Raw genomic sequence first — 20,668 nt, forward strand, 5'->3', positions numbered from 1 at the left:
CCAAATATCCATCCACTTCTTTCCTCCCCAGAATCCTCTTCCTTGCTCATGTAAAAACAGGCAGGAGTTACTTGTATGAAAGGCTGCATCAGCCCATGCAGACACTGCAATATTTCCAGTCTTCAGATTGTTCAGCTGTTGAGATAGAACCATGCTTGTGTCCTGCCCAACAGAAGTTTGCTATCATCTTGAAACACAGAATGAATTTGTCACATCCTACCTAAGGATGTTTCTGAAGTGATCTTCTGGGTCCTTTCCAATCTATCTGATTCTGTGACTTTTCTGGAAGGTGGTGTGCTTCAGCATGGAGAGCTGAAAGGTTGGGCTATGTGCCATCCTCTGCCTTTACATAAAATCTCAAGAGAGAGAATACCTTACTCTTGAAATATTTTAGTCTTTGCTAGATCTGAGGAAGAGTTCTAAGTAAAGAACATTTACAGACGAAAATGCAGTGGATAACTTCAGTGAATGACATAGACTGTCATCTGGTTTCAAATGCTTAAGTTGGACAGAAATTTCAAAATAATATGTGACGATGGGAGCCTTGAAAATTCAATTTTGCAACTTGAACTGAACCTATTTCTTCTTCCATTTTTCCCTACCCCCAGAATGAGGAGACACCTCTGTAAGGTTTCAGCTGGGTACACAAAACCATCAGCCCCCTTGAAGAATTTCTTCCAGGTCTTGTAGCATAGCTCCAGACTTTTAAACAATCTGATTTGAAAAAACTGAAACAAGCCCAACCCAATTTGAGTGATTCTAGTTCTTGTTGGTACTTGTGTTGGTAACTATGTGTTCTGTGTGTTATGTTTTTAGGTACTCCTTTGTCGTAGCTATGGGATACCTCACCTTGTGCCACATCAGCCGAATATACATATTTCATTATGGTATTCTCACTACAGACTTTTCTGGGTGAGTGAGTCTGCAAACTGGTTCCCTTGTCAATCAGTGTTCGTTGATTTCAATAAGCTGTAAGAATAATTTTTATGTTATCTCTGGAGCACCTGCAATTTTGTTTCCCTTAACCTTTTTCTGAGGCTTTTGTTGTGATCTTTGGGGTTTTGTTGGGGTTTGGTTTGTTTTGGGTTTGGGTGAGGTTTTTTCATTTGTTTGTTTGGGTTTTGGTTTTGTTTTTTAAAAAAGGAATAAGCACTGTATGATTTTTGCACTGATTCATTGTTTCTACTGTTTTCTTGCTGGAAGCTGTGCAGTTGAGGAGGTAGAGCTTAGTTAGCTAGCTAGGTTTCCCTGAAGAGCAGCCTGGGAGGACAAGTTGGGCAGTCTCTCCCTGCAGCTGTAGGAGTGACTTACATGGCTGGTGCTCTGCTCCCTAGTGGTCTGCCCTGAGAGGAGGGGTGGCTGCTCTCCTTCCAGCTTCCTAGGCACAGCTGTCAGCGCCGTGTCTCCTTTCCCCCGTTCTGATTTACCTTGAAGCCCCAGCTGGGAAGGTGTTTCCCAGCCCAGGCTCTCCAGGATGTGAGGGCAGGACTTGGGCAGGGGTGAGATGCTGGTGGAGCTGGGTGAGTAACCCAGGCAGAAAGACTGGAGATCAGCTCAGGTTGTCAGCACTGGTTCTCTCATGGGGCCAGCTTGTGGCCGCTGCTTAAATAGCACAACTTTTTGTATGCTGTGCTCTGTGTGAAATGGTTTTCATGCACTCTGTAGTCTCTGATTTCACTCAGAGAAGCAGTGGAGGGTGCTTTGCACAGATAGAGAGAGCTAACCAACCCTATGTGCTTTGTTTGTGGGAGGAAGGCGTGCTTTTGTGTGATTTGAAACCAGCGTGCTAATCTGTATTCCACTTGTTTAATTGAATGTCTGAAGGCACAGTAATTAGTGACATACCATGAAAAATTTCTGTAAACTTGCACAGTAAGATTTACCCGACTCTTCCAAGTCTCTTTCATCTTACAGGCACAGAGTACGAGAATGAAGGTTTTTGTTGTCTTTGTGCATGTGTCTCTCTCTTTGAGGTGGTGGGTTTCAGCATTTAATTAAACTTCTGGTGGTGGAGGGGAAGTTTCTCTCAAACTCCTGAGGTTTTTTTATTAAGGAGGCTACAGTAATGGGAACTTATATGTTTAAAGAAATTTAGTTCTGTAGTTTTTTCTGCAGTTCTTTTGATACACAAAAGCATGTCCTCAAAGAGCATGACGTACCAAGAAGGCTGTAAATGGGATTGGAACGCTGTAGCTCAGTGTGTGTAAAAGACAGGCAGAGAGGGAAATGTGAGAGATCATGATTTTCTGAATACTGTGTTCAGAAATGCACTGTCAGGCATATTAGCTCTCTCTCTCTGAATACATTTAATAAAGATCCAGCTGAGACTGGGGGGGAAAGAATAGGAATGGTGGTTGTTTGTTATGGATTAGGTAGTGTTCTCTGCTCCCTTGATGAAAAAGTAACTACTCTTATTTAATGATGAGCTTGAGGATAATAATGGTAGTGAAAAAATAATGCTTGAACTTACTCTGTTATTTGATTTTGACTTGATGCTTCAAGGTACACACCAATTCCTAAACTTCAGTCAAAAATAAAACTACCAAGTAGTAAACAAGTGGAAAATGTACTATGGATATGAACTGCACCTTCATGGTATATTTTAAAAGCTAAGAATAAATACAAATACTGTAGTGGCATCAATAAAAACTTGCAATCCAAATTGTTGAAACCCACCTCACCCTCATAAATCTGTCTTAAAACCTGCTTCCTTCAGCTGTAAATATGTGCCCATTGAAGCTTTTTGCACACACCTGAACAGATGTGATGACCCAGAGAGACAAAATATACTCCCTGGACACAGTTTTACCATGTATGAGCAGCAACTGAGCCTCCTCTTGCTCGTTCTCCCATATTGGATGGTTCCCCATCTGTTGCATGTGGCAATAGGGAATCATTAGGACAGGGTGTGGCTGGGAGGATGGCATTAAAGTTCTCCCTCAGGGTTTCAGAAATGAGTGAGACAGAACTATGGAGCTGTGCCCATCTCCCTCCAGCCTCCCACAGTTTTGGGTGAATGTGGCTGGAGATATATGTTGAGAAGGCAAGACACTGGACTTGGGGGAATCTTTAGGTTGCAACAAAATCCCCATCAGCTGCTGGCTTGCATTTGAGGTTTCAGTACCCCATGAGTTGCAAGGAAGAAGTTTTAATCCACATCAAATAGGCACATAACCAGTTCTATTGCCATCAGCTTTCCAAAGTCAGCTCTGAAGTGTCCCTGAAGTGACGAGCCAGAAGATCATTGAGTGTTTCCCAGTGGCAGTGCTGAAAGCCAGCATCCCTCATTCCCTCTCTTGGCCTGCCTGGTGCACTGAACAACTTGCATGCATAACCCTTTTGAAGTGTGCTTGCAAATACATTTTTGGGGTGTTTTTACTAATAGTTGGTTGTGCTATTTGTTTGGAGCCCTTCCATCTTGAGAACAGAGCTTGTAAAATGCAGGTGTAGATGGAGAGAGCAAGGTAACTTTTGAGTCATATCTTAAACAAACTGGAAAATAAAAACCCAAGCTGTGGCATATCACTTCCAGGTTACAGAATAAAAAATAAGGGCCTCCTTACCTGCTGGTGACTTGTTAATTCTTAACTCCTGCAAAGGGAAGGTCACTGAATCCCACTGTCAAAACCGTATGCAAGCTGCTTGCAGCTATTTCTTGATTTAAGAGTTTTTCATGTATTGCATAGTACTTAAAGAAAAACTTGTGGTTTTTTTTTTTTTAAACACTGCCAGGTTTTAAGGAAAAGAATTTCCAGCTTGCTGCACTTCAATTTTCATTTCTTTTTAAAAAGTGTATATATCTTATCAAATTTCTTTCAGTTATATTATTTATCAAATAAGTGATGATGTAATTTAGGAATTTTCTCTTTACTACTTTCTCAAAAATCCTATTTGTTTTTGAATACTAATTGTACAGTAACTGATTCCTGTGCTTCCCCCTTAATTCAAATCAATTTTTGAGAGAAACATGCATGTTTTATTCTGCTTGGTTTGCCATGACATTTGTACATTGTACATGGAAAAACTAAATCCTAACTCTTTCTCTCTTATTTCTTCTTCTTTATGCTAAGAGGATTATGCTGGTAAGTTGCCTGCCTATACAACTTTATAAAAACTGTAACAACATCATAGAGTTTGTGTTTTTTCCCTTTGTATCACGGGCTCAGCTTGAGTATAGCAATATGATAGCTTTAAGGAAAATTAATTTAAAATAAGAAATCTTGATTCTGTTTTTTGGAAAGTAGTAATAGATAGAGTTTCAGTCTAGCAAGCTTCATGACCAAATGCCCAATGCACATGATCATCCAGATAAAATTCAGAAGGTATGGAACTTGTCTGTTTCAATCCTTTGCTTGATTCGGGCCGTAGAGCTTTTTAGTTTCCTCTTTGAATTCTTGTAGTGTCTGAGCAAAATTTCCTAATATTGCAGTGAAATGTGGGAGAATGATCGTGCATATGGGAGTTTCTTTCGTATATGAGTAGTGGCTGAGAGCTCTGGGGTTGTTTAGCCTGGAGAACAGGAGGGACCTTATCACTCTTTTCAACTGCTTGAGGGGAGGTTGTAGCAAGGTTGGGGTAAGTTACTTCTCCCATATAGCAAGAGACAGGACAAGAGGAAATAGCCTCAGGTTATGCCAGGAGAAGTTTGTATTGGATTTTAGGAAGAGTTTCTTCATGGAAAGTGTTTCCAAGCATTGGAACAGGCTGCTCAGGGAAGTGGTGGAGTCACCATCCCTGGAAGCGTTCAAAAAAGATTCAGTTATGGCACTTGGAGGCATGGTTTAGTGGTGAAGATGGCAGCGCTGGGTTAACAGTTGGACTCAGTGTTCCTAAAGCTCATTTCTAGTCTTAATAATTCTATGATTCTTGCTGCCATTCCTTACAGAAGAGAAACTCAGTTTTTGAAGATCACCACATACAGTGGCACGGTTTTCAATCTTGTCTTAGAGATTGGTCTTAGAGAGACCATAGCTGAAGTATCTGGGAGACTTGAGCAGTTTTCCTCCCTACGTGTCAAATACGTAGCTCTTACAAAAGTGCTTTGGTGGACATCACTCCCCAGACACCACCTTTCTGTTCACCCTATCCCAAATGCAGAGCAGCAGCAGAATCCTCAGCAAACCCCCTAGAAAGGGATGATCGTTGAGAGAGCCCTCTCAAAAAGCCATATATATAAGCAAATGATTCAGTAACAAGTGTCACTTCAGGCAGTGAATTTTTGCTGGGTAGTTAGTGCTTTGTTGCTGGCTTTTTCCTCTCTGAGCGGCTTCTAGTTTCAACCACAAAAGGAAGGAATAAAAGTACAGCAGCTGTTTTTCACAAGGGAAATACATTTGCTGATGAAAGCAAAGATAGATGTTACCAGTGAAAACACAGAGCAGAAATGTTGTCTGGTCCTGCAAGTTCAGTTGGTTATTTTTATTTTCTTGTCTTCTAAATGTATGACATGCAGTACATTGCTGCAGTGTCTGTTCCTGCAGTGCTGGGCAACCTTGGTGTGCAGCTGGTCCCCAGAGACAGTGCAGCAGTGCAGGTGCAGGGTGAGTAAGGGGGGGTCAGTCTGTTTTCCATGCCTGCTTGCTGCTTTGCTGCCTGGCTGGGTGCTTGTCCATGGGAAACAGCCCTGAAATCAGTTACCATTGGATTCACAGGAGCCCGGCAAGAACTGCTGTGTGGGAACTAGGCAAAACTCAAGCAGGCAATCACTACTAGAGAGCTCCACACATCTAGTACATCCCTGGACACTTCTCCAGAAGTAAACACTCTTTCAAGTGAAATGCTTCTACCATGAAGGCTTAAGAAATACTGCTTGGGAGCTTTTACACACAGACACACACAAAGGCAACACATCACATGAAGGAAATTGTAAGTTGCTTTGGAGGTGGCAAGTCTGTTTAGTGAAGTGTTTTTCCTCTGATGTACTTCTTCCTTTTACTGTTGAAAGCAAAAGTACGAGCTCACTGCCAGCTTGGCCATCCCCTTGTCAGCGATGGTTACTGTCACAGCAGGGTGTGACTGTGTGAACTTCTTGTCATGGCTTCAGCACTGCAGAGGTAACCCTGAAATACATGTTCACTGTTTTGGAGTCTTGTCTGCTATGAGCCTTTTGACTCCACCTCCTCTCTTAGTGAAATCAGGTCAGTGGAAACTATTTCTAGCAAGCGTGTGCCAGACTTCTCCACGGGATTACCTAAGGTCAAGCAGACTGTGCTTGGAAAACGTCTTTTCTCTCGTAAGCAGCGAAACTCGCTCCGTGCAGAAGCCAGCCTGTGATGTGGGGAGGACCCCCACAGCGGTCTACAAACAAAACATCTGTACTTCCACTGGCCTGTGCTTCTGGCAAATTTATTGCCTTGGGGCAAGCCGGATTTAAAAATTATATTCACTGATATGTTTTCATTTGGAAGGTTTATTTAGAGGAGTAAACCCCTCCATTGAGCATTCTCTGTAAATGGTTGCATCTTAAGTCTTGTGTTATTTTTCAAGGCATCTAATGTGAGGTAAACAAAAACCCAAAGCTGTCTTTACCTTATGTTAGATGCCTTGAAAAATAAAATTGTTCCTGGGTCACTTTCTTGATTTTTTTTTTTTTAATTAAAAGTTGGCCACTATGGTTTGTGTGTAGGAGGTACTGCACAGCTACAACCTGAGATTAAACTCATAGCCAATACATAAAACATGGGAAGGGAGGGGAAATCACACCACACATAAATCAGATTCTGTGTTTCTGTGGTAGTTTGTAACAGTAGTGCTTAATAGGACAGGTGGAGGGGATGTGGAATCACCACTCAGCATGTGGCTGCAAAGCAATCTGTAGGTGTTCAAATGTGATGGATTGCAAGCTGTTTAGGCTTCTAAATCTGTTTTATTTCAAATGCTTCCTTCCTAGGGATAAGTCCTTGTGCTTCATCTGTAAGTGCAAGTGCAGTAGGTAGATTTCCTTTTTGAATTCAACCTAATTGCTCCCCTCCAAAAACCTGTGCATCACAAAGTTTGGGAGTAAGAAAAGGTATTGGGAGTTTTATAGTTTTGTTAGCTTCCCTTCTTATTTTTAGCACTATTGATTTTTTCCAGTAGAGTCTAAGGGTTAAAATGGTACCATGTTGGAAACAGTTGACTATATGCGATATGGTGCTGTATTTTTTTATTAACTTACTCAATGTTTTATTGCTGTTTAAAGTTACAGCTTGCCTGAGAGGCTGAATAGAAATGGCAATTCAATACTCTGGTATTTCAAAGTTTTAATAATCAAAACTCACATGTTTAGGAATTGGTGATTCTTCCCTCCCCCTTCCCTGCCCTTAAGAGAGAGTTCCAGTAATGTCATCATTTTGTTGTGCTCTGCAGCATAGACACGATCTCCCTGAGATCAAGTCAGAGGGGAATGGTGGGCAGGAGGAGAGGAGGGAGGAAGATGCTCCTTGTTCACCTGAAACATTGCTTACCCTTTGTGTGAAGTGTTGGCTGATAACCTGACACTATCTCGTGAAAGATTTAGTGTGTGTCATCCCATTGCCACTCTACAGTAGTTTTCCACATTCCTGAGTAGGGTAGAAAAGAGATCACAGAATCATTTAATTTGGAAAAGTCCTCTGAGATTGTCAAATCCAGCTTATGACCAATCACTACCATGTCAACTAGACCATGGCACTGAGTGCCTCATCCAGTCCTTCCTTAAACACCTCCAGGGACAGTGACTCCACCACCTCCCTGGGCAGTGCATTCCAATATCTAATCACTATTTCTGTAAAAAATTTCCTTGGATGTCCAACCTAAACCTCACCTGGTGTAGCTCAAGAGAAGTGACCAACTCCCACCTGGCTGCACCCTCAGGCAGTTGTAAAGAATGATAAGGTCCCTCCTCAGCCTCTTTTCTCCAGACTAAACAATCCCAGCTCCCTCAGTCACTCATCATTGGACTTGTGCTTCAGACCCTTCCACAACTCCATTGCCCTTCTCTGGACATGCTGCAGCCTCTCAGTGTCCTCTGAATTGAACTGAACACAGGATTGCAGCTGCGGCCTCACCGGTGCCGAGTACAGAGGGACAATCACAGCCCTGGTCCTGCTGGCCATGCTATTCCTGAAGCAGACCAGGATGCCATCGGCCTTCTTGGCCACCTGGGCACTCACTGGCTCTGGTTCAGCTGGCTGTTGACCAGCACCCCCCAGGTCCTTTTCTGCTGGGCATCTTTCCAGCCACTCTGGAAAATACGTATGACATGTAATATGATGATGTCAGGAGGGAGAACAGGAGGTATCTAATGTACCTCCTTCCTACTCGCCCTGACAGACATGTGAGTTTTGTCATCCCTTGTCTCCTCTGGAGCTGGGAGATTTCAGGGACAAACACTGTCCATCTTTTCTGATGAAAGTGCAGGAAAGGCTGACTTGTTCTGTTGGCTTACAATGCGCCATCAATGAGGCAATGACTTCCTAATATAGATGAGGAGAGCCTCTCTCCTCTGTGTTTATATGTAGTATGACTTCAGTGCAGGCTTTACTCCTGCTGCCCTCGGATTGTTTGCATTTTGGTTCTCTCTGGTTTACCGTGGGGGCCTTGTCTAAGACAAGTGTCTAAATTTAGACACTTGAAGTCATATGGTTTTGGCTCAGAGCCTGAGGTTTAAAGTTACCCACTTCAATATTGGCGTGAAGTCCTTGCCATAAGAAACAGATGCAACCAATTGAAGTACATTGAAACAAGTGTTAATGTTCCCCCATAAAGCTAAATAGTCAAACACTTTCAAAATAAAAATTTGTGTTTATTGCAGTAAAACTGCTCTATTCAGTGACAGCCTCTGTCTCTCTTAAGGATTAAAAAAAATCTGCCTTTTCATATGCTTAAAGGATTAGGATTTATGTGTCTTTGAAAGCAAAGCTAAATTTTGTCTGGGAAAATCTACTTTGAGAAACAGGATGTTGAAGATAATGGTAAAAACAGCTTATAAATCACTTTTCTTGAAACCTTAGTTGGAATAAAGTTTAGAATGGCTGTTTGACAATATTACTGGAAGGTGAAAAGTCATTGTTGAATTTGTCCATTCCTTGGCTACTATCAGTGATCTAGATGACCCAAGAAAAGCTGCTGTACAAACCCCTCTGTTACAATTGTATTCAACTTCTGTGTATATTTAAGCCTATTCTGAATTTTTTGTGCAAACTTTTTTTAATTGGCAGTTCAAGTAGGTACTTCTGAAATGATAAAAGCAGTTTCTGATTAAGTAATTGGCTGATATTACATGTTCTGGTTTTGGGTAGAAAATGCAATTTACCCACACAGAATTACTTGTGAACTCTTGGAAAAGAGCAACCATATTAAGTGTTAAAAAAAGAACACTTAAAATGAAAGAATGTCTTTTGTGAGTATTTTTGTGTTTACCATGCTCAGCCTATGAATTATCTTGAGAATCTGTTTGATTTATATTAGTGGGATAATCAGGTTGTAAACAGTTTATCTTAGCCATTGGGCTTACATTTGATTGTAACCAGTAGGTTGATTTAGTTAAGGATGGTCCAGAATCTCTTGAAAATCTCTGTAGAACATAAGTATTTGACTGTTATTTTAGACAGAGACATCACTGAATGTAAGTTCCACTTTTTTTTCTTTACCTTGAGAAATCTGTGAGGCAAACACAGTGCTGGAACTAAAAAAAAAAAAAAAAAAAAAGAAAAGCAAAACAAAAAACCACCCTCAACTTTTTTCTTTAATTGTGTTCCAGAAAATATGTTACAATAGTTAAAATGAACAGCTGTAATGTTTAGCACAATCATCTGTGTCTCTTAAAAAAGTTCCATATACTGGTCAAACCGTGTAAATAGTTAAATAAATGTGTACGAACTCAAGTGTTCATTTCCAGGTTGAAGACATAATTTGTGTTCAAACAGAAGCCTCCATCTGGTTAATGTTGTTAATTTATTCTCAAATGGAGAAACAACCCATTGTATTAATCCTCAGTGAAGACAGATCTCTTTTGTGGGACTGATTTTACATACATTCATCACAACTAATGCTTTAAAAATAGTGGTGTATCCTCATCACCCATTCCCATCTTGTGGCTGTAGTGGTTGTGAGAGATCTGGGCACCCTGTGCTGCTGTCTCCCGTGGCAGAGAGATAGGGAGAAGCAGTGTGAGGGGGTGCTCATCCCTTGCTTTGCCTGCTATGGGTCCTTCCAGACTGCAGATGTTCAGCGCCAGGTTTTGTGTTTAGGGTGCCACTGTTGATGGAGGAACTGGTCAGCCGTCCCCGTGGTTTTCCTCCCATCTTTCCTCTTTCCTTCCTCTAAATGCTCTTGGCTATGTCCTTTATCCTTGTGGGAACCACCTCCTGATGCCACCAAGCTGAGTTTAGTCTTTTTTCCCATTCTGTAGCTGCAGCAGCTCACATTTGCCTCCAGTGCCAAGAAGCTCTGTAAAGCTGGCTGTGGGAATTATGAGTGATCCTACTGGGAGTAGTGGCTATTTCTGTGTGGCATGTTTAGTTGGCACCAGAGCTGCTGGGTGGCTGCAAGCCTGGTTCAGGTACAACCAACTCCTTTTTCCAGGGGCTTCAGATCCCACATGCCAATGGACTCCCAGGTGGATGGTGTATCTTCTACAGGCTGTTCACAACGCAGATGCATGGTCAATAACCAAGTGGGAAACTGCTGTGCTGACAGCTATTCTGGTATTTGCACACAGTCCTAATTGATAGAGCTATTCATGTGGGGAAATAAGCATCTGTATCTGCAGAGTCAACATTTTTTAGGGCACGGAGGAGACAGACAATAGGAGAGTAACAAACAGTAAGAAGAGCCAGAGTTGGGTTACAGCAGCACTGCTGTATTCTAGTGTTGCATTGTATGGGGCTTCAATTTGGTCTTTGCCTGAAAAGAAACTCAGTGGGCTGCAGAAGCTGGTGTTTCCTGGTGGTGTGATTTCTTCTGAAGTACAATTTGCACTGCTGCAGGATAGGGAGATATAAAATAAGGCTTTGTGTGCACTTAGCAATTAAAAATTCCAGCGCAAGTTACATGGGGTTGTTTTGAACCCAGGCAATTATCTTATGCCTGAGTGCCTCCTTCAGCTTTAATTGGATGTTTTCCACTTGTTGCTAATACAGTTTTGCCTTTTAAAGGCATAAAGACATTCAGTGAGAAAATTGGGAATAATTTGTATTACAAGACATGTAACTGTTGTTTCTGTCTTTGTTATAGTCCGCTGATGATAATTACACAGAAGATCACAACACTTGCATGCCAGCTACATGATGGTAAGAAAAGGAATCTCTTCTTCTTCCCATGTCCTGAAGACAGGCTTTATATACCAGTGAATTCTATGGTTGATTTATGGAGTGAATGAATGCACTTCAGTGAGTTGTTCCAAGTGAAGAAGAAAAACGCTTTATGGAGGAAAATGAGAAACTTAAAGGTTTGATCAGTTTTTAGGCTCAAACTGTTTTGGCAATATCAGAGACAACTGTTTTCCCCTTTGAGTATTCTAGTTCCTTGGGGCCCAGTTTGGATTTTAGCTAGTACCAGTATCTCCTGTTTAGATGCTACAGTGCATCTCCATTAAGTTCTCTGAAAGTGTTACTGATTCTCAGAAGTCAAGAGCTGATGATACATACACTCAGTCATTAATGCTAATTTAGCAAAAAATATGCTAGCACTGATATATGCAGTGGTAATATACTCCATGAGTTGTGAGAGATAGAATTCAGTAGCTTCTCCCCAGTGCAGAGAGAAGCACAGTTGCAAGCAAAATAACATTGTCTTCAGTCTTGTGCTGTGCTGTGACAAAGAGCAGTATTATTTCCCAGTAAAACGCCTGTGTCTACAACAGTGCAAAGGCTAAAAATGTCACTTGTCATCAGTAGCATTATTGCTTGTGCCTACTGATGTTGCACTGCAAATTTCTGATGGTCTTAGGTCCACTGTCTTACAAGCTGTGGGTGACTGAATAAGTGCCTTGCTATAGAGTTGTTGTGAGCAAGGATTTAGGTGATGGCACACGGGGGTCTGACATTGTTTGCAAGCCAGGTTTACACAAGTGAATCTAATGTTTTTATCTGGGTATAATAGATACAGCTGAAGCTTGGCTAATTGACCGTGTTGTTGGCTGAGGCTCATCTGCTTCTGTAAGTTGAGTCAGCTCAGGTATTTGTGCAGTTCCACAGCAACGTGCAGTCAAGGTACTCACCTAGGATGTTGAAGGTGAACGACCAGACAGAAAGGAAAAAGACAACAGCAGAGGCAGAAATGTTCTAAACAGACCAGAATTCCTACAGATTAATGATGGTGGAAAAGGCTCATTACATTGCAAACACCCATATATGGAGCAGTTGATCAAATGAAGGCAGCTTGCAGTTCAAGCATCAGTGGCAAATTTGTATTTGTAAAAATTTAACACAGCTGTCCATAAATGGAAACAGACAAACAAAATACCCAGTCCTTTAAGTAATTAAGGGCTAATTGTTTTTCTGAAATTCAGGCCCTCCCAGTATTTACAAACTGAAACAGTGGAGAGAGAATGTAAATGAGCAGCTTATCAGCAGTCGTTTTAGGATGTGGGTGCTGTGTCTGTATTGGTAATTATGGCCAGTATGTTTTGAACAGTAGTGTCAATTGGTGCCAAGCCCCTGATCTTCTGGGGCTGTGCACATGGGGCTGTGCACATGCTCCACACCAAGTGTTGTGACTCATCCCGTGTAGTTCTGCTGAAGCCAGTGGGATTCCCTGCAGTATGTGCAGCTAAAGCTCTAAGCTGAAGGTTTTGAGGTATGTGCTATAAGCAGTATTTGTTTACCACTGGCCGTGACACAAGATTTTTCCATCATTTTCCTGGGACATTGAGTCTGTGCATTACCTCTGGCCCCAAAGGTCTTGTGCATTCAACAGGAGGTCACCCTTCCAGTCTGGACCTTGTACAATTCCAGATTATTGCTGATGTGAATGTTTAGGCTTGCTCCAGCAGCAGGCAGCTCGGCTGCTCGTTCACACCAGTGGAGCTTCTGTTCCCTGAGTGCCTGTTTGCCTTCCCCTGCCCACTCCTCCTGCTGTGAAATGCTCCATTTCTCACCAAGGAGCCAGCGGGAGGCTTTTGCTTAAATGAGCCAGCAGCTTCTGGCAACAGAGGTTTTTCTAGCCCAGGACAGTTTGTGGAGGCTGTTGGGGGTTGCAGCTGGTTGGTGGCATTGCCACTTCCATTGTGTGTGTGGGAATGCTATGGCTGCTCTTCCTGACAGTGTAGCCAGGGTGAGAAAGGGGGAATGAGGTAAGGAACTGGGTAAAGAGGTATAGTAGAACTTGGCATAGAAGTTAGGGATTGAGATGTATTAAACCACCTGTGACAAAAAAACTTTGAAATTATGGCCTTAGAAATTTATTTGTGGAGTGCAAGCATAAGGCTTTGGGAATAGCTTTTCCAAAGACTGTCTTTTGGAAAGATCTAATGCGTCTTTTCTTTCCAGGAATAGGGAGACAAGCTGAGGAACTCACTGCTGAGCAAAATCGGCTTGCTGTAAAGTAAGGATGTAATTATCTGAGTGATTTGTGTCTAATTTCTGCCAAAGAAGTTGACTGTTTACATTGTTTTTATTTGTTCTTTTATTTGGGTTTGTTTTTTGTTTTTTTTTTTCCATTACAATGTCAGGGACAACATAGTGGCCCAGCCATGGAAATGTTTCCTGCTACTTTCCAGTCCATGAGATACCAAAAGTCCTACATACTTTTTCTATTTGCTTGAGAAGCTTTGTTTCTCTAATGCTGCTGTCATTACCCTCCTTGCAACAAACATACCTTCTCCCTTAAGTTCCTATTTTTTCTTCAGTTCAGGACCTCTGCCTTTATCACCTGTGCTGGTCAGTAAAGTGCTGAAGTACTTGGCAATGTCTCATAAATATACTTAAATATATACTCCACATGCAACAGAACAAGTATTTGCTGTATTAACTCTTTTAAATTCAGGCTAAGACTATCCTATACAGACTTATTGGCTGTTATCTTCATCTGATCTGTGATGTGCTATTTTTCCAAATAATTACTCCTCCCCTGTCAACAATCCACTGCACAGTAAAAATCCACTTTAGTTTCAGTCTGACAGTTCAAGTGCTGTTTTCCTTTGCCATACTTTTTGAATGCTGGATTTTATTTTTTTTGGTCTCCCTCCATAATGTTAATACTCCTAGGTTTCTGTGTTATGTAACTTCTAATTTTTCATATGGAGAGAGCACTTCTTTGAGCACCCTTTTTTTCCTAGTTTTTCTCTCAATACAAACACAACATGGAGTTGAATTTATGAGTGTTTTGTTGTTGTTGGGCTTTTTTGTGGTTTTGTTAATTTGTTTGTTTTTAATGAAGAATTAGTGTTACAGAATTACTCTTAGACCCATAACTATTTTTTGCCATGATATGTTTGTTATGGCCAAGGAAATTATTTCCTTAATTTCCAAGGTAGATGTTTCAAGAAAATCTGCCTGTGTACTTGAGAAAGTAAGGGAGTCATTTCTTGAAAAGCAAAACTCTTGTAGGTAGCTGTGACCCCACAGTGTGTATTTTTAAAGCTCTAAGCATAATTTTTAACTGCACCTAGCCCTTAATGCTAGTCAATTTCTCACTAAACAGGCTTGTACAGTAGATGAGTTCATAATAGAAAAGAAGATGCCAATAGCCTAAGTGTCAGTGTCAGACAAGTCATAACTGAAGAGTTTTAAATCCCCTTTGGTAATACAGCCTTTTGTCTTCCCTCCTGTTCTTGGTCTGTTTTTGTTTCTCACTCATCCTCTGTACATTCCTTTGTGCATTGCTCATGTCTCCCCACCCAACCATGTGCAGAACCCAAGTTGAAACAAATGACTTTATTTTTAATCTTACTGTAGAGCTAGGAAGCCCACATCATGGACCTGTTTTTGCAGGACAGAAAGATGACTCTTACCCCAAATTGTTTGCTCCATCTTTTTGTGAAATGCTTTCACCAGAGAACATACCATTCAGGCACTAACGTCTACAATAACCAGTAGGGTGAATGCAGAAAATCCTTGCTAATCTAACTGTTTATTCAAACTAATTCCACTTCAGAATAGTAGTAGGCAACAGAAAATGTTTAACTGTTGCTTAGTTTTTCTGCTAGAAATTTGTTTTAGTCTTAAAGAATTTTAAGTGAGTTTTGGTTATGCGTGTCCATCTGTGTCTTGGGCAGGAGAGCCCTCAAGCACTGTGCCCAAGTCTGTGCTCTCATCTGAGGCCTCCATGTTTATTTGAATGGTAACAATTAGGACATTTGTGGAGAGCACTCACTCTAATGCAGTGCAGAACACAGCGCACAGTTTGGATGTTGGCTTCTTCTGCCACATAAAAATCCCGAGCCTAACAATTTACAAATTACACTAATGCTGAGAGGCCTTTGCATCTTTTTTTCCCCATTGTAATGATCTGTAGCAAAGGCAGTGGATCTTCTTAATTTTACATCAAATGTAAAATTAAGAAGATCCAGAAGGAACTGGTGGGGTATGCACTTCCAAAATGGAAAAAAAAAATTAATATGACTTTCATCTTCAGCCATCTTTCAATTAATATGGTTATTTTTCCCCCCTTAGTTCCTTTTCCTGTTCATGATGCAATACAGGCAATTACTTCCTTTATTTGAACAGTAGGAGAGAGTGCTTATTCATTCTCTTCCTGTATGTCTCATGTGACACTTCCCATTTTTCTAAAGGCTGAACTGAAGGGAGGGTGAGAGCTCCTCCCAGGACTGTGAGCCCTGGTTTTAGAGACTCCCTGCCCTGTGGTGTGTGTAACAAGGCAGTATGGTCCCTGACATCCTGGACAGATGTCCAAAACCAATAACCAGCTTCTCACTCCTGGTACTGCTGACCTGTCCAAAATGGACAAATTTATTACTGTTTTTAGCTAGAAAGTTTCTAAGATTACAACTTTTCAAATCACTAGCATTAGTTCACCTGTAGTTTAAGCACTTTGATGTTACCTTTGCTCTGACTGCCATCTACCAGACATCGCCAGAATATGGCAGGCTGTGTTTTATCTTCCCCAGAACAGATCTAGAGAGCTTTCAGCTGGGCGGAAATGGGTAGGAGAGAGGTGAGGACTGAGGCAGACGGTGCGACAAAAAACATCGGTGAAAGCCTTTGATATGTTTTACCTTGTTTTGTTTTTTTTTTTTAAATTTATTTTTTTCTGTTGTGTGTGGCTGATTTTTCACAGGTCAAGGCCTTCTTTACTGGAGTATTTAAGTTATCTCCTCAATTTTATGAGCATCATAGCAGGGCCTTGCAGCAATTACAAGGACTATATCGCCTTCATTGAAGGGAGGCATGTGCACATGAAACTCTTGGAAGTGAACTGGAAGCAGAAGGGTTATGACAGACTTCCTGATCCTTCTCCAACTGTAAGTTTTAAAATGACAAAGATTGATTGCAGGGGGCAGGAAAGCACAACTTTGTACATGATTCTCATAATTAAAAGCTAAGAAGAAAACCCAGTTTTGGGTTATCTTGCCAGTAAAGGTTACAGTGAGTTTTTTCTGTCAGTGGCTGCTGTTTTTATCACAAGGTCAGGGGTGAAGGGGCTAGAGAATTTGCCAAATGGTTTTGGCATGCAAAAAGGATCAGCTGTTAATGGGGGTCCTTTGTGCAGCAAGGGGAATGGGCTGCAGGTTCTGACAATGAATGACAAGTTGCAGTTCAGCTCCAGACAGAAGAGGAAATGTCAAAAAAACAAAAAAAAAGTCAAATCTCCCCCACAGCGCAGGAGATGTTAGAAGTACATGAATCACTGCTAATCAGAAACTGTAGCCTGTCCAGATGCTTTGCAATAGTACATTTAAGATGACTCCAGAGGTGATTTTTTCCCCATAATTTTAACACTGATCTGGTTTTATATTTTTTTTAATGTTACTTAAAATATTCTTAGAAAATAGCCTTTTTGTAAAGCAGGATAGCGTAACATGAAATTCAGATTTTCTCTCTTAAGGTGGCACAGAAAGTGTAGCTTTTGTGACTGTGTGCAGAATGTATCCTCTGAAGCTGAGCATGTGCTTTTGTATAATGATTCCTGTTGCACACAGTTGTCTTTCTACTGACCCTAGTGGTGTTACTTCTGTTTTGCATTCGTCTGACTGAGGTCAAAAAAGGCCTATATTGTGGAGAATGCAATATAGGATAGAGGATACTCAGTAGAGAGTATTAAAATCTGCATAAAAACCAATTTCACATTACTTTATTCCAGAATTTGGAGAATATATAAAAATAGATCAAAAATCAAAAGGATAAAAAAATACATGGTTGTTTTAATAGTATATTTCATTTTTTATTAGCCTTTTGAGAACATGAGTCAATTTTCTCCTGGTATCCAAGTGCCAGATTACTTTTTAATTACAGCTGGATCAAGAAGGGTTTACCCATGGTGTGTATTTGCAAACAAGCTTTGAAGTACTGCAATGATTGTCAGTAATGGTGTGTAGGAAGCTAGGGAGCTGGAATAGAAAACCTGTGGCAGGGCACATACCCTGAATAGTGGGTACAAGTGTGCTGTAACAACACAACGCTTTTTGGACAAGTGATTTTTAGCAAGACTTCTGGGTGGTAGCTGGGTAGTCAGACCTACTGTTGCACAGAATATCAGTGCTTTTGCCTTCCAGGAGGAACCCAATCTTTAGTTCCAGGAGGGGACAGTACATTTAGAGAAGATTTCTGCTTTCCACTGTAGGGCTTGGTTTGTTTCCTTTCCCATTTTAGAATCTCTGCACACTGATGTAGAGTCTGTCATGAAGTTCATCACTGATTTTGACTTGTGATTGTCCTACCTATCTACAGGCAGTTCAGTAAACCAAATTAAACTAGAGCTGTGACTCTGGTCTTCTCCTGGTCACCTCTTCTAAATTAATTAGTATCAACTTTGTCACTGGTAACTTTAATGGTTCTTGAAGCCCGTTGTTTCTGTATGTTAGGAGCACTACCTTGTTCTTCCCCTAAAGCAAATGTTTCTAATAAATGTTTCATTGTTTGTGCTTTTTAGGGAGCAGTGATGTACAAGCTGTGTATCACACTAGTATCTCTCATTTTATTCTTGACACTTACCAAGAACTTTCCTATGGCATATATTATTGATAACGAATTTCTTGATAAAACTCCCTTCCTGTCAAGACTTGGTTACCTGTATGTTGTAACACAGGCAGCAAAACCAAAGTATTATTTTGCATGGACGTTGGGTAAGTCTGGCTACATTATGTACTTTTGTGTGTAGCAAATAAGTTCCTAAATGGGGGAGGAGGTCTGAAACCTGGGATGGGGGGAAATAAAATTGTCCTTAGACCTGTAGTTCATGTGGGAGATGTGTTCCTTTAGGCAGTGGACCCTGTGCTTGTTGGGGGGCTGATGTTAGACCTTGCCTCTAAAGCACTGTCGGGTCCTGTACACACCTTGGCTTTGAGCAGTCCAGAGAAAAGATTGGAGAACTGTGGGGAGCAAAGGAAGTGTTGGGAAGGGCTAAAATGTCTGCAAGGAAAAGGGAGAGGAGAAGTAAGAGGGCTCACTGAAGAGGGAAACAAATTTTTTTAGGAGCCAGTCAGACCGGTGGTCAAAAAAATCTTTTTGCATTTTGCCTTCATCTTTTACAAGTCATGTTTCACCATCTGTGTGTGAGGAGTCAAATCCTTTAGGCCGGGCTGAAAATCTCCTGGATTTTTTTGCTGGTATTAGAAGACATTGTGTGTCGGGGAGATCCTGGAAGTCCAGCAAGGAACGCACATATCTTGAGGCTGAGCAGAGTGTCACTGAGACGGGATGGAAATAGCCAGGGAGATTCATTGCAAGGCTGTGATTAAACTGCTGGGAATAAAGCTGTCAGATTCAGGGAAGGCAGCCAGGACTGGCTTGTGTGGGATGGGAAAGGCTTTGAGATAAAGAATGGCTTGCTCACAAACTTACTTTTGTGGGATCCAGTGTTAAATTGTTGCCTCCATTTTTTCTGGCACTATAGCTAACTGGAAGGCCATTATTAAAGAGATAAACTGAACTTGCATTTGTGACAAGAGCAGGCTGCAGAGGCCCTAGAAATGTCTTACAAATAAGGCAGTTAGCAGAAAAGTATGCATTGCATAGTGGAGGGTGAGGCCTCATCTATTCACATCCCAAATCCAGGCAGCAGAACAGCAGGCACTTTATCCTTTTTTTACCCTTTCCCAGTTTTGCTCCCGGTGGCATGGCCCAGGGCATTACAAAAGCCCTGCTGAAATGGGCTGGTAAATGCTTCCTGTCCTCAGGCCAGGACAGGCTGGCTGTTGTGTGGGAGCTGCACCACCCAGACCCGTGGAAAGAAAATTTGGTTTCTCACTGGAATAGTTCTGGGAACAGGGCTTCAAACCTAACTCCCAGCTGTCACTGAAACCACTTTGGGTCCGAGTGCCTCCAAGCAAGGAGCTGTGAAAGCCGTGCACAGCCCGAGCTGTTCCAGTCTGCAGGGAAACGAAGCTCTGCGGAGCTTGTGGAGATTCGTGTTCCTGAGCAGCTTGAGGGTGCACAGTTGTGACTGTTCTGTGCTTCACACCATGCTCTGCAGACAGCAGCCTGGGAAGCAAAAGGCCAAGGGGGATGCTATGTAATTATTGCTCATCCCATGATTCCTGGTTTCTTGGTTTTGGCCAAGAAACACTAATTATTTGGTCCCTACTACCCTTGGAGTAAGGAGGAGCAAATCCAGGAGTCCACTGCTCTGGGGTGATGGTTATGTGCAGCTCCAGTCTCTGAGATTGGGCAGGATCTCCTGAGAAGATAAAAAACATGGAGAACTTTCTTTCCATCAGTAAAATCAATCTCATTTTGAAAAGTGGAAAACAAAAAAGAAAATATCAGGTTGGAGAAGGTTGCTTGTTTATTTATTTATTGTTAGTCTTGTTGCTTATAATTAGGTTCCCTCCCTAGTTTTGTGCACTAGGGCTTCTCCATGAGCTTGTGCCTATACTGACAGCATTTACAAAGTAAAATCCTGGGGAAGAAATGCCGACCTTTTTAAAGAATAACCAGGCTTGTATTTTGTAAATGACCTGGAAGGAAAAGCCTCACCTGTATTTGCGCTTCCCTTTCTCTTCCAATGATCCTCAGTGTTGGCTGCAACTAGTGATCCGGAGACAATAATGAATTCTCCCTTCTGTTTTTTTAGTACTCCAAGTAGCTATTTCTAGCAGGGGCACATTGAAATCAGAATCTTGAGACCCACTGATGAGGTGACTCCCAGGCACTCCGAGAGGGGAGGTGGTTGACAAGAGTGCATCAGTGTGTAATGCCTACTGTTATCCAAGCTTTTACTTGCTGTAAGGTAGCTACATGTGTAACTGAAGTTACTCAATATTTGGTTCATAGAGATGTTGAGGCACTTTAGTGAGGCACTCAGCAGCGGGATTAGCAAAAGGCTTTGTCTGCAGAATTCTGAATGACAGTCTTAATTAACATAGCCATGCTGGAACTCTTAATAGAAATAATAAGCATGTCTTTAAGATATTAAGGTTTTTTTGAATTCTGGAAAATGCTGTGACATCCAGGTGCCCTTTTGAGAAAATTGCTCATTCATTTTATGGTAATATCTGTCTCAGATGAATAATAAAGGCCAAATAATAGGAAAAGTGATTTATATTCGTTGTTATTTTATTATTTCTTCTGCAGAAGGAGTAGCTACT

The 20,668-nt window shown here is 41.4% G+C and overlaps 1 protein-coding gene across 2 annotated transcripts in view; it reads left to right on the forward strand.

The window, feature by feature from the left end:
* The window catches only part of MBOAT1 (membrane bound O-acyltransferase domain containing 1), a 56,313-nt gene that overhangs the window by 26,200 nt on the left and 9,445 nt on the right, over window positions 1-20,668 (forward strand). For both annotated transcript variants that reach the window (XM_059851516.1, XM_059851525.1), the window contains exons 4-8: window positions 817-912; window positions 11,197-11,252; window positions 13,452-13,506; window positions 16,201-16,384; window positions 18,013-18,205. In XM_059851516.1, the coding sequence (XP_059707499.1) occupies window positions 817-912; window positions 11,197-11,252; window positions 13,452-13,506; window positions 16,201-16,384; window positions 18,013-18,205 (584 nt within the window). The remainder of the gene's footprint in view (window positions 1-816; window positions 913-11,196; window positions 11,253-13,451; window positions 13,507-16,200; window positions 16,385-18,012; window positions 18,206-20,668) is intronic.

Source organism: Haemorhous mexicanus, chromosome 1, assembly GCF_027477595.1.
Source record: "Haemorhous mexicanus isolate bHaeMex1 chromosome 1, bHaeMex1.pri, whole genome shotgun sequence".
NCBI lineage: Eukaryota > Metazoa > Chordata > Aves > Passeriformes > Fringillidae > Haemorhous > Haemorhous mexicanus.